The following is a 14,090-nucleotide window of genomic DNA, read 5'->3' on the forward strand; positions in this document are numbered from 1 at the left end:
GATGATGTCATTGCGCGAGCGCCGTATGCGTTCCAGCATGAATCGTATTACGGCACTGAAAGCGCCAGTCACTATAGGAAGTAACAGGCGCGCGGAGCGCCTGTTACAGCGGGTATCCAGGGGGGGGCAGAGGATTGAACATTTCAATGGATATAGCAGTCACGAGCACAAGGGACACATTATTCACAATGTAAGTACCATCCCTGATGCTGATTTAAAGCAAATATATTTAACTAAACTTAAACTTTAATAAATGCCAGTTAAAGGTTTAATACTGTATTCAGTAATGTGTCCATATTTTGAAGAATTCTTCATGAATGTACGCTTATAGTGTAACTTGAAATTAGAGTTGTCTTAGTTCATACAACATCATATCATTGTCATTAATTCTCTGTGCTTATGTAATCCAAATCTTTGTCAGAATGACGTGGAGCTGGAGGCATCCGGTATCGTATATTTTTCCAGAACCTTGTGTTTGGAGATAGTGAAGCTTCTGTGAATGTCCCCTTCCATCGGACAACACCTTGTTTCTGTCTGATATATTTAATGGACTCTGGCATGAAAGTGCAATCAGTTATTTTTTCCATCTCAATCAGTATTACTTTTATTTCATTCCGGATCAAAGCATCATACATGGCGATTTTTTGTTCAAAGTCTACTCCAAGGTTACTTTCATTGGAAACCTGTCCCAGGACAATGATCAGTCTTCTGCTTTGTGAAATGGCTTCATCAACTAGGTCTGCAATTGCTGTAATCACATAACAAGGGGTTTTATTCATATAGAAAAGACTTAAAAGCTGAATATAACAATATAAACTTGCACTGCTAACAGATCAATGTTTTTCTATAGCATTTATTTACCATAAAATCTTTTTCTATCTCTATTGAGGAACAAAGGAAATCAAACATTTGGATTATACTGTTGCCTACAGGAGGATGTGACACTTGCAAAAATAAAACACAAAATCCAGCCCCTGTATAACCCCCTCTTTTACCAAGCATGCCTCAGTTTTGTGAGGAAATCAAAGCCATGAGCAAGTTCAAAAAAACACACAAGAGGAATAGGAGCCATGTCCCTCAATATACTTCAATAGAAAAGTGCTTAATTACTGATCATCCAGTGAAGGACACAGAAATTCAAAAACATTTGGGACATTCAAGAGCAGTAATGGAAAACATTATGGTACAGCGATATTGACAATTTTAAATGGGTGATTTAAAGTGCATAGATAACCTGATACACATCGAAATATATATTAAAGTTTGAATAATTGTAAAGATATCAAACTAACAATAATAAAAATGGTACTACATTGCTAGTGTGGTGTGATTCAAAAAGAAAAACAACAACGATAGCCAAATGATGATAGCTGAATACATAAGTAGTGTACTAAACCAATGTAAATATAATGTGATGTAATAATGCACTAAAATCAACCCTTAATGCTGTACAGTATACAACGTGCGTTAACTGTCAACACTCCAAATAGCATACACCACAATATAGGTGCTAAAAATTAATTGAATAGATGTACTCCAAGACAATAGCGTGATATAAGTAAATCTGTGCCAATATACAATAGAGGCAACAATAGGCAATTCACAGTCCACAGTCCATTATCACGGGCTAGGTCAGTGATAATGGTCTTTTGGTAATGGTAATTTTCAAGCCACCGCTGTACGTCCTTGAAAAGGGTGAGATGGATCACCGCTACCAATAACGCTAAGGCTTACCGGAAAGTGTGGATACAGTAGGACATACACCCTATGAATCAAACAGACTTGTCAGTGATTCTTCACCAAAGATAGTAGGGCCTGGATGGATATAGGCGTTGATACAATTGGATAAAATAATCTTCTCACAAGGACCAGCTAACCTGGGACAAGTTGCAGGTTCTGTCTATAGACTGACATTGAGAGGCCCTGACAACAGAAACCAATCCCCCCATCATAGGGAAAGACACTCTAGTGTCCGTACCCCCAGAGGACCACAAAGGGGAAGAGGTAATAATTTGACTAGAAGGGGGAGCAGGGGTTACCCTGGTGGCAATCAGCATGGCTCTAGATCTTATTATCCATTCAATGCTTATGGCCAGGCTGATTATCATCATAGGGGTTCCCCTGTTAGATACAATGACCATCATCCTCATCATTATGATCGACCCCCAGTGACTACCTATAATCGGTATTCACCACTTCGAGACCACTATGGTAATGGCCATTACACATATGGTGAGAGAGGCTTTGACCAATCCCCATATAGATATAATCAGCCTAACCCCAATTCACAGACAAACCAGGTTTTTAACGAGGACCATCGTACAAGAAAGAGAGATCCAGAACCAAGAGATGCAGCCGCAGAGGGAGACGAAACAAAAGGAAAAAGGAAAAGAACATAATAGCAGATGGAGTGTTTAATCTTAGTAAGAAAATATTGACCCCAAATGAATAAAAGGTTCTTGATAAGGGCCTAAAATTCACACATCCTAAAAAAATAGATACCGTATTTATCGGCGTATACCGCGCACCTTTTTCCCCCGAAAATAGGGGGGAAATCCCGGGGTGCGCGCTATACGCCGATAGCATACCTCGGAGGAGAAGGAGGGGGACGAGCGCCCGCGGGAAATCACCAAACTGTCATCTCTTCTCGGCTCTCGCGTCTCACACGCACAGTCCCGCCTCCGCCACCAGCATTGGACCAGTGTTCTGTCTGTCACTGAAGATGGTCCAATGCCGATGGCGGAGGCGGGACTGTGCGTGTGTGACGTAGAGCCGAGTGGAGATGACGGCTCTGTGATTTCCCCCGGTGATTTCCGGCGGGCGCTCGTCCTCCTCCTTCGCCTCCGAGGTACTGTATGCTGCATAGTTTTAAATAGCATAGATTTAAATAGGAGGGAGACCGCACACGCACAGGTGCACTGAAGCATTGAGCTAGCAGAGTGGATTTAAGTAACAGCCTGATGCACAAATTCAGTCAGACCCAGCTGGAAGTGGTGAACTGTGGGAGACATCTCACTTGGTGTTAGTGGTTTTTGCCTCTTTCATTTTCATTTTGTAAGTGTGGTTTTAACATTTAATAAAGGGATTATTCCTTTTTATAAGGAGAGCACTATCTTTTGTTCTTTGTATCCTTTTATATGGCTGGATATATCATTTTGGAACTGACCAGTTGAGAGGCAAGAGCCTGTAATCTGCTTTGTAGCTGATCCCAAAAGGTTCACAAAAAATCAGTTTTTCCTGAAAATTCCCTCTTAAAATTGGGGTGCGCGTTATACGCCGGTGCGCGTTATACGCCGGTGCGCGTTATACGCCGATAAATACGGTACATTTCGTACTTTTATAGATGTTCAGAAATATATATTAGGAAGATTAATATTCAGAGATATCTAGTTACCAATCCCTACCGCATTTCATCCAGGGCTGTGTTTTCAGGAACAGTGCATTCTGGACTTTCAAATCCCTCTCTGTTCAACCCTCCAGCTCAAATGGCACCCGCCATCAACATGTTCAGAGATTTAGTACTCAAAGATCTAGCTATGCTCCCTCCAAAAAAGATATACAATCATTCTTTTTCCAAGGCAGGTCTTAAGTCTCTATGTGAGAGACAAGACCTCGTCATCCGCCCCGTGGATTAAGGCAAGGCGGTGGGATAGTGGTACTAGATAAAGAAGACTACGAAAAGGAAATGCATAACATCTTAAGTGACACAGAAACTTATAGGAAATTACCCAATAATCCCACGAATCTATAAAAATTAATTAACTGCACTTGTCAACAAAGGTTTCCATACTTTCATTTTAAATAGAAAGGAAAAATAGTTTTTAATTCCACACACACCCCGTATTTCAATGATATATTACATAATAAAAGTACATAAAAATCCAGTGTGTCCTCCTGGCCGGCTTATTGTGAGCGGCATAGACTCTGTTACCTCAAGAGTTGGATGTTATGTGGACTTTTACCTGCAACCTCTTGTGAAGAAGACCTTGTCATATCTCAAAGACACCAGAGATACGATCAAGGTATTAGACGCTATAACTGTTCAGGGGGATTGCATCATTGCTATGGCGGATGTCGCCTCCCTATATACCTGTATCCAGCAAGATCTAGGTATAGAAGCAGTTAGCCACTTTTTAAACCAGGAGGAGACTATTACCCATACTCAAAGTAGCTACATTATTGATTTATTGAAGTTTGCCACATAACACAACTATTTCTGGTTCAATAGTCGTTACTATTTACAACAGAGAGGCATGGCTATGGGGGTAAATTTGCCCCTAGCCTCGCCAATCTCTTCATGGCCAAGTGGGAGGAGGATGTCATCTATGCCACAGGTGGATCTCAGTTGATCCTTTGGGTAAGATACATTAACGACATCCTCCTCCTATGGGATGGCAGATCAGAATCACTGATCAATTTCTTTTCAGAACTGAACCAGAATGACAGTGGCATATCACTGACATTTGAGTATAGTAGACAGAAAGTTAATTTTTTAGATTTAGAGATTAGTTACAACCATTTTAAATATAAAACGTATTTTAAATCTACCAATCATAATGGTTTTATACAGATCAATAGTTGTCACCATTACTCATGGTTAAGATCAATTCCGCTGCGACAATTTTTAAGGTTACGCAGTAACTGCACTGACCTTGATACTTTGAAATCTCAGGCGGCAGTTTTACTTACAAGGTTTTTGGATAAAGGTTATAGACAGATGGACGTAGATCTTCATCTTGATAGCATCATAGAAATTGGTAGAACACACTACTGTCTGAAGAACCTAATGAACCTAATGAGCCTTTTTTAAATGGTCATTAGTCACGACATACTCCGTGCAGCACAAACAAGTTAAGTCGATTATAAACAAACATTGGGGTATATTGAGGAATGACCGTATTTTAGGTTCTTTTTTACCCGAACGTCTGAAGGTGGTATATAGAGGTGTACCTAATTTGCAGAGCAAAGTAGCACCCAATATAATCAATCATCTTGTCAGTCCCTCTTTTTTCGAGTAACATGACAGGCTCTTTTCCATGCAAAAAAGGCAAGGTCTGCAAATATAATGCTCTTGGCAGAAACAAAACTAGAGAGTTCAGATCTACCATTACAAATCAATTCTTCTCTATCAAAAGGTTTTGCACCTGTTCCACTAAGAACGTGGTGTACTTACTGACTTGCCCCTGCGGTAAACAATATGTCGGCCGTATCATCAGGTCATTTACGAGTCAGTGAGCATATCAGTAAGATTATAGATGGCAACATCAAACACACAGTCCCCCCATCACTACCGCATAAAAGAGATCCCTGAGGTACAGAGTTTGTAATCATTGATTCATACATTCCTTCCTGGAGGGAAGGAGCTACTATAGGTGACCGCGATATTGTGTCAATCTCGCTCCCTTTCTCTGCAAAATTGACCACCTATGAGCCCCCGTCGCGGGAGCCAGCGCCAAGCCGGCTCGCCGCGATGGGAACAAGCCGTCATAGAAGCGACGGGTATCCGACTTGGATTCCCGCCAATTCTAGTCGCAGTGTTTGGTATGAATCATGAGGGGGAACTCCACGTCAAATTTTAAATAAAAAAATGGCATGGGTTCCCCCCAGGGGCATACCAGGCCCTTAGGTCTGGTATGGATTGTAAGGAGAACCCCCTACGCCGAAAACGGCATGGTGGTCCCCCCACAATCCATACCAGACCCGTATCCAAGCACGCTGCCCGGCCAGTCAGAAAGGAGGGGGGACGAGCGAGCATCCCCCCCCCGAGCCATACCAGACCGCATGCCCTCAACATGGGGGGGTTGGGTGCTCTGGGGCAGGGGGGCGCCCTTCAGCCCCCCCCACCCCAAAGTACCCTGTCCCCATGTTGATAAGGACAGGGCCTCTTCCCGACAACCCTGGCCGTTGGTTGTCACGGTCTGTGGGCGGGGGGCTTATCGGAATCTGGGAGCCCCCTTTAATAAGGGGGCCCCCAGATACCCCCACCCTAGGTGAATGAATATGGGGTACATCGTACCCCTACCCATTCACCTGGAGGAAAAGTTTAAAAGAAAATAAACACACAACACAGGGTTTTAAACGTCTTCTCCGCTCTCTGGGGGGTCTTCTCCGCTCTCCGGGGGGTCTTTTTCCATCTTTTCCGCTGTCATCCCGGCGCTCCCCGGTACTTCTCCCACTCGCTCTCCGGTGCCTTCTTCGGGGCTGCCCGCCACTATCCTCTTTTTAGCTCTATTACTAACGGCGGCACAGCCCGCTCTTCTTTGCCGTCTGCCTTCTTTTCTTCCAATGTTGACGCGCCGCCGCTAGAAATAGAGCTAAAAAGAAGATAGCAGCGGCCACCCCCAGAAAAAGGCACCGGAGAGCGAGCGAGAGAAGAACGGGGGAGCGCCGAGACAACAGCGGAGAGCGGTGAAGATGGAAGTAGACCCCCTGGAGAGTGGAGAAGACCCCCCGGAGAGCGGAGAAGACCCCTGAAACTCACTAATAAATTATTTTAAAACCCTGTGTTGTGTGTTTATTTTCTTTTACACTTTTCCTCCAGGTGAATGGGTAGGGGTACGATGTACCCCATATTCATTCACCTAGGGTGGGGGGCCGGTATCTGGGGGCCCCCTTATTAAAGGGGGCTCCCAGATTCCGATAAGCCCCCCGCCCACAGACCCTGACAACCAACGCCCAGGGTTGTCGGGAAGAGGCCCTGTCCTTATCAACATGGTACTTTGGGGTGGGGGCCGCAGGGCACCCCCCTGCCCCAGAGCACCCAACCCCCCCATGTTGAGGGTATGCGGCCTGGTATGGCTCAGGAGGGGGGCGCTCGCTCGTCCCCCCTCCTTTCTGATCGGCCAGGCAGCGTGCTTGGATATGGGTCTGGTATGGATTGTGGGGGTACCCCCACGCCGTTTTTTGGTGTAGGGGGTTCTCCTTACAATCCATACCAGACCTAAGGGCCTGGTATGCCCCTGGGGGAAACCCATGCTGTTTTTTTATTTAAAATTTGGCGTGGAGTTCCCCCTCATGATTCATACCAAATGCCGCGGCTAGAATTGGCGGGAATCCAAGTCGGATCCCTGTCGCTTCTATGATGCGCTCGCTGTCGGCACCATGTCGCTGAGAATCAGCGCGATGCCGTCGTGCTGGAAACACATTCTCCGCGACAGGTATTGTATCATTAGGGGAGTGTCTCATCTTGAGACTTTTTGGATTTATGAATTACAGTGCCACTCCCCCAGGGAATCAATGTAGAATGGGACATCAATTAATTTATAAATAAATTATAGAGGTCCTTACTGTCTGTACAACATAGAGTTTTTTTAGGACCATGAGGTTACAATACCTACTTCCTATCCATCTAATATTGGTTAATTGTTGGATTCGTTATTGATTTTTATATTAGCCAATATGTCTATTTTCTTATATAGATCAAATTTAGGGGTGCTCTTTTTTCTTTCCGATTTTATTGATTTTATACATATATTTTCCAATGTGGTTTTATTTGATTCAGTGATATTTGTATTTATGCTTTATCATTATTTTTAGGATTCAGTGCGGTACAAAATTGAAATAAATCCTAAATTTTGAATTAAGTTATAGAGGAAGAAACCTTGCAGTGGTATAACAAGGATCTTGACTGTCACCAAGGAAAAATAAAAGGGCTGAATAAAAGATGTCCAACCTCCTAGGACACTAGCAAACACTTGGGCATGCTGGGCAGGCTTCCTTTATTTTCTGCTTGCCAGTGTCTCAACCTCCTGTAGGCAGCAGCTTTTGAATTCCTATGTTACTCAGACATTAAAGAAAAGTAGCTTCTAGCTATTCCATTAACTGTAAAGTCACGTAGTTGGTTATAATTTAAATCTATTTTTACAACACAAAATAAGCAAAAAAACAATCGAAGCAAATTAATATAACTTTCGAAGCACTGAAGATTGGGTGTAGCCCATGTATGTAGATAATCCCTGAAATATCCATAAGACACCTAGGGGTTGATTCAGTAAAACTAGAGAGTGCAAAATCTGGTGTAGCTCTGTATAGAAACCAATCAACTTCCAATTTTTTATTTATTTTTTTCAAAGCCTAAGGCTCGATTCACATCTATGCACGTTGCTTTTGAGCGTTTCTGCAGTGCTTTTTGTGGTGCTTGCCGCGTTTTTGGACACATGCTTTTACAGCGATTTTTACCGCGATTTTGCCATGGACAACACCGGACAAAGAAGACAGAAGAAAGAAGAAGAGCGGAAGAAGAAGCAGGGGGAGAAGGAGAAGACCAGAGGATGAAGCGGAGAAGAAGAAGATATTTTTTTTTATTAAAAGACTTGTCAAAAACTGTCTACTGTACCCCATACTCATTCACATAGAGGGGGCCGCAGGCCCCGACAACCACTGGGCAAGGGTTGTCGGGAGGAGGCTCTTGTCCCCATCAACATAGGGGCATGGTGCTTTGGGGTGGGGGGCGCAGAGCCCCCCTGCCCCAAAGCACCTATCCCCCCCATGTTGAGGGTATGCGGCCTGGTATGGTTCAGGGGGACTTGCTCGTCCCCTCCCTTTCCTGACCTGCCGGGCTGCATGCTCGGATAAGGGTCTGGTGTGGATTTTAGGGGGGAACACCACACCATTTTTTTTATTTTGATGTGGGGGGTCCGCTCCGAATCCATACTAGACCCAAGGACCAGGTATGGATCTGGGGGGGACTCCACGCTATTTTTTTCACAATTTTTTTACCCGGCATTTTTTTCTTTACATTGAGCGGGAAGCCAGCTGACAGCTGATGATTCATTGATTGTTAAGGACGCGGCGGCCGGCTTCTCGGGCCCCCTCCTTAGCAACCAGTTATATACAGTGTTAAAAAAAGAAATACAAGCAAAAACGCAAATTGCTGCAAAAACGCGGTACTTGCGTTTTGGATCCTGGTCCATTGAATTCTATTACATGCAAACGCTGCATTTTGCGGGAAAAAAAGTCCCCGACCCTTTCTAAAAACGCAGAGGCACACAAATGCATTGATGTGAACATGTTCCATAGGAACCCATGTTAAAAAATGTCCCTGCATTTCTGCAAAATGCATAAAAAAACACATTACTGTGAATAGAGCCTAATTGAACAAGCTGAAGTTAGAAGCTGATTTGCTATTATGCACAGTTGCACTAGATTTTGCACTCTCCATTTTTTGTGAATCAACCTCACAGTTATCCTACATCCAAATTCTTATGTATATAAACTTTTAGAAAATGTCAATTTAGCTCATGCCAAAAGTAAAGAAGAAATCCATGGGTGACTATCAGTGTGTGGAAATCAATATAACACAGAATATTATTTTAGGACACTTGCCTTGCCCAGGTAAATCATCTCTTCCAAAAATAAACAGTTTATAAGCACACTGCTTTTCAAGAACTTCAGGAAGCAACTTAAGCACAAATAAGTCCATGTCATATGCACTGTTTCCTATGGCATTTTTTGGATACATAATGTAGGCATCATACATCTTGCCATCTGCAAATATAATTAAAACATTTCAATTAATTAAGTCGTAATTACTAAATAGTTTTCCCAATCAGAATCACATGAAGTGGCTTTTCTCATTAGCAAGTTGTCCCCTGTTGGAATTCATTAAATCAACAGTACAACAGTCAAAAATCTATTTATCAATTTACAAAAATGCTAAGTGAGCAAACAGAAGAAAAATCTAAATCAGATCAATATTTGGTGTGACTACTCTTTGGCTTCAAACCAGCATCAATTCTTACACTTGCACACTTGCATCTCACAGTGCTGTTCTCTCCCCTGGTCCTGCTGTTTAGAGGACCATTATGTGTAATTTATGTAATATATGTATTTACATTATGTATTAGGAATACATAACTGTATTAAACATTGGTGTTTTATACTTGCTTGGGGTTAAACGTTCAAGTATAAAAAGCCCACACAATCTTACATTGCAGCATATATACTGTATGTGTTGGAAATGTGCCAAAGTCATGATTATGATTTATTTGGATTATTTGGCTTGTATTGTTTGCTTTCAGATTTTGATTGATTTAAAGTTTACATGACTTGAAGTAAACTTGTATTTACTACTAATTCTCCCAAACTAAAGACAGACAAATGTAGCAACAGGTCTGGTCGCATACCCTTTAGAGCACCTCAGGAACTATAAAACATAGTGAGCTCTATGAGTGTACAGAGAAACTTAATTTTCTGAGTTTCTAAGGGAATGTTCACAATAATTATTGTGTGAAGATAATTAATTTAGTAAATCAGAAGTCAAATCAATTAATCAAAAACTAAATCAGCCTCATTAAGTGGATAATCCTTATCTGTATCATCCCTTGTATATTACCCCCTTACTATTGCAGTTACTAGTATTAAAACATACCATTTTGGTGAGGATGGGAAAAACAGGAACTCCTGTACCAAAGAACGAGGTCAACTTTAAAAAGTTTAATGATGATTATAGTGGAAATAATTAAAAACGCTGCTGTCACAAATATTGCAATCAAGAGTCCCTGTAAATTAGGACCTGTGGAGATTAAAATAAAATACAATTAATTAATCAAATACATGTAATTGTTTGAAAATAAACACAGTTTGTTACTTAAACAAATTCACTTTATTAAAAAACTATTTTAGGTACAAAAATTGACATTTCCTCAACATGAAGCCTAACCAATTTAAGTGATGGATAAACAGGGGAGATATTATGTCAATTTATACACAAAAAAACACAAGATAAATGTATTAACAAACTTGATATGCCTCCCTCTAAAAATGTTTTAGATGCACCAAACTCTCTACGTCCTCAATATAATAAAAGAAGACATTAACACAATGGCATCCTTCAAAAATTGGGCCATCCGTTCAAAGAGGAGGCATCTCTTTATTCTAGTAACAATTAGGCCTCGTACACACGACCGAGAATCTCGTCGTAAATGAAACGTTCTCCTCAACGAGGTTCTTGTCAGGCTTGTCGAGAATCTTGTCAAGCTTTCTTTGCATACACACTGTCAAGACAAAATCTCGTCGTTCTCAAACGCGGTGACGTACAACACGTACGACGGCACTATAAAGGGGAAGTTCGATTCCACTGGCACAACCCTTGAGGCTGCTTTTGCTCATCTCATGTTACTGCGTGTTAAGTAAAAGTTTGGTAAGAGACGATTCACGCTTTTCAGTCTGTTACAGCGTGACGAATGTGCTATCTCCATTACGAACGCTACTTTTACCGAAGGTGCGCTCCCGTCTCATACTTTATTCTGAGCATGCGCGGGTTTCTAAGCATACACACAAACATGTTTCTCGTCGTAAACCAGCCCGACGAGAAACACGACAAGGAAATTGAGACTCCCGACGAGAAAAAAGAGAACATGTTCTCTTTTTTTTTGTTGAGACCCACGACAGTTTTTTCGACGAAAAATATACACACAGCCATTTTTCTTGGCAAAAATGCTCTGCCAGCATTTTTCTTGATGGATTTTGCAGAGGAAAATGGTGGTGTGTACGAGGCCTCCGACTAGGTATTGGACATTCTACCTTACAAGATGGCTTGGACACTAGATTCAGATACTGACATAGATTTGGAAAACTGGGGCAAATGTGAACATAATCAACAAATCTCCTAATGAGGCAATATATAAAGTCTTATCCAGATGGTATCTAGTGCCAGCCAAACTCTCACAATTTTCCTCAATGTCTCGCTAGGCAGATAGGCTTAATGTACCTTACTTGCTGGGTTTGTCCCAAGATCAAATGGTTTTGGACCAAAATATTAAGTACTCATTTAAATTATAACTAGAGTTGAGCGGACACCTGGATGTTCGGGTTCGGGTCTGAAAAAAATGGCGTGGAGTTCCCCCTAAAATCCACACCAGACCCCTTATCCGAGCACGTTGACCTGGCCGGCCGCAGAAAAGAGGGGGGGCAGAGTGCGGCCCCCCCTCTCCTGAACCACACCAGGCCACATGCCCTCAACATTGGGAGGGTGCTTTGGGGTGCCCCCCATGTAAAAATAAAGTAGGCTCCCCTGCAGGGTTAAGTCATTATGTACTAGTATGTACCGCTTACTAGCACATTATGATAGACTTACCTGTAAAGCGAATCCGTCCCATGCAGAACTGTCACGGATATCGGGCACTGCCATCGTCACTTTTTTTACTTTCCGGGTTTGTGGACTCAGGCCTTATGAATGTCAGGGGCTGCAGTGATGTCACTCCTGTGCACATAATGCCGCCCATTCAGAGTGCATGCGTTGGTGATGTCACCAGCAGCATCCCTTATGTATTTCTTCTAAACAGTGCAAGTTTAGGAGATATTCACTGTACCTACAGGTAAGCCTTATTATTGGCTTACCTGTAGGTACAAGTTCAAAAGTGGAGCTTACCCCCCTGCCCCAAAGCACCTCTCCCTGCATGTTGAGGACATGTAGTCTAGTATGGTTCAGGGTGGGGTGCCCTTGCTTGTCCCCCCCATCCTTTCCTGACCTGCCAGGCTGCTTGCTCGGATAATGATCAGTTATGCATCATGGACCCCACGCCAATTGCAACCATGAGTCAATTTGCATGTGATTTGACTCAGGTTTTTTTTCTTTAGAAATTACATTTTTGCTGCAGCATATTCTATGCATACTACAGATACACCACTTTACAGACAGACTAAGTGGACCCTCCAGGCACTATATTTAAAGGAACATTTCATAAAAATAAATAGAATTGATTGATACATGTCCCCCAGAGCAGTACCCGGACACCCATACTCCATTTATGGCCAATTATTTGCATATAAGCACTCAAAATGGGCACTTTTGATCTTTCCTGTTTCCATAGACTTTAATGGGGTTCGCCGTCTGGGTTAGAATGGAGCTAACAGGAGTTCTGCTGAGAACTAAACAGGATAGTTTTCGGCCCATCTCTACCATTAAGAGATGTCCAACACCTGTTTTAGGTAGCCAGTGATTGTGTGCGGTGCACAATCGCAAAATAATGAAAAATACACAGGCAGATATGCTTATAGCAATCTTAAGTATAACTTCAATGCAGTGCACTCACGAAAGTAAGTGTCCCTGATGGGATGGGTGATGTACAAAGTACGCCGCTGTCACCAGGGGCCAGATCCACAAATGAATTACTCTGGCGTATCTATGGATACGCCGCGTAATTTTTAAAATGCCCCGTCGTATCTTTGTTTTGTATCCACAAAACAAGATACGACTGAATCTGGGCTCGATCCGACTGGCGTACGTCTTAGTACGCCGTTGGATCGTAGGTGCATATTTACGCTGGCCGCTAGGTGGCGTTTCCATCGAATTCCGCGTCGAGTATGCAAATTAGCTAGATACGGCGATCCACGAACGTACGTCCGGACGGCGCATTTTTTTACGTTGTTTCCGTAAGGCTTTTTTCGGCGTATAGTTACCCTTGCTATATGAGGCGTATCCTATGTTAAGTATGGCTGTCGTTCCCGCGTCGAATTTTGAATTTTTTACGGCGTTTGCGTAAGTCGTTAGCGAATAGGGCTTTGCGTAGAATGACGTTCACGTCCTAACGTCATGGCTTGTTGCGGGTTAATTTGGAGCATGCGCACTGGAATACCCCCACGGACGGCGCATGCGACGTTCAAAAAAAACGTCATTTATGTCGGGTCAAGACGTATTTACATAAAACACGCCCCCATTAGATCCATTTGAATTGCGCGCACTTACGCCACCAGAGTTACACTACGCCGCCGTAACTTACGCCGCAAATTCTTTTAGGATACAGAAATTACGCTGTAAGTTACGGCGGCGTAGTTTATCAGAGATACGCTACGCCGGACGGAAAGATGCGCCAGGGTACGTGGATCTGGCCCTAAGTGTTTTAGGTAAAGCAAGTTCACATCGTATACCACCTGTCTAAACTGGTGACCACTGTTTGCTTTTGTTTTTCCAAAAATTGGTAAAAAAAAGTATAAAAAATCATCTTTTTTTGGGAGGGGGGGCAGTTTGGAAATGTCATCCTATATTAAATCCAAAAGCAAACATTTATTATATTGCAGCTTATCAATTCTTGCGTGTGATTTTTATGCTTTTTTTTTCTGTTATTATCACCTGGTGTTCTGGCCAGTAA

General features: G+C 42.6%; 1 protein-coding gene across 2 annotated transcripts in view; it reads right to left on the reverse strand.

The window, feature by feature from the left end:
- Positions 1 to 228: 228 nt before the first annotated feature.
- Positions 229 to 14,090, reverse strand: part of IL1R1 (interleukin 1 receptor type 1) — a 96,212-nt gene continuing 82,350 nt past the window's right edge. For both annotated transcript variants that reach the window (XM_040336413.1, XM_040336412.1), the window contains exons 9-11: positions 10,370 to 10,513; positions 9,325 to 9,486; positions 229 to 748 (exon numbers count right to left, since the gene is read on the reverse strand). In XM_040336413.1, the coding sequence (XP_040192347.1) occupies positions 384 to 748; positions 9,325 to 9,486; positions 10,370 to 10,513 (671 nt within the window). In that variant the 3' untranslated portion in view covers positions 229 to 383. The remainder of the gene's footprint in view (positions 749 to 9,324; positions 9,487 to 10,369; positions 10,514 to 14,090) is intronic.

This window comes from Rana temporaria, chromosome 2, assembly GCF_905171775.1.
Source record: "Rana temporaria chromosome 2, aRanTem1.1, whole genome shotgun sequence".
Taxonomy (NCBI): domain Eukaryota; kingdom Metazoa; phylum Chordata; class Amphibia; order Anura; family Ranidae; genus Rana; species Rana temporaria.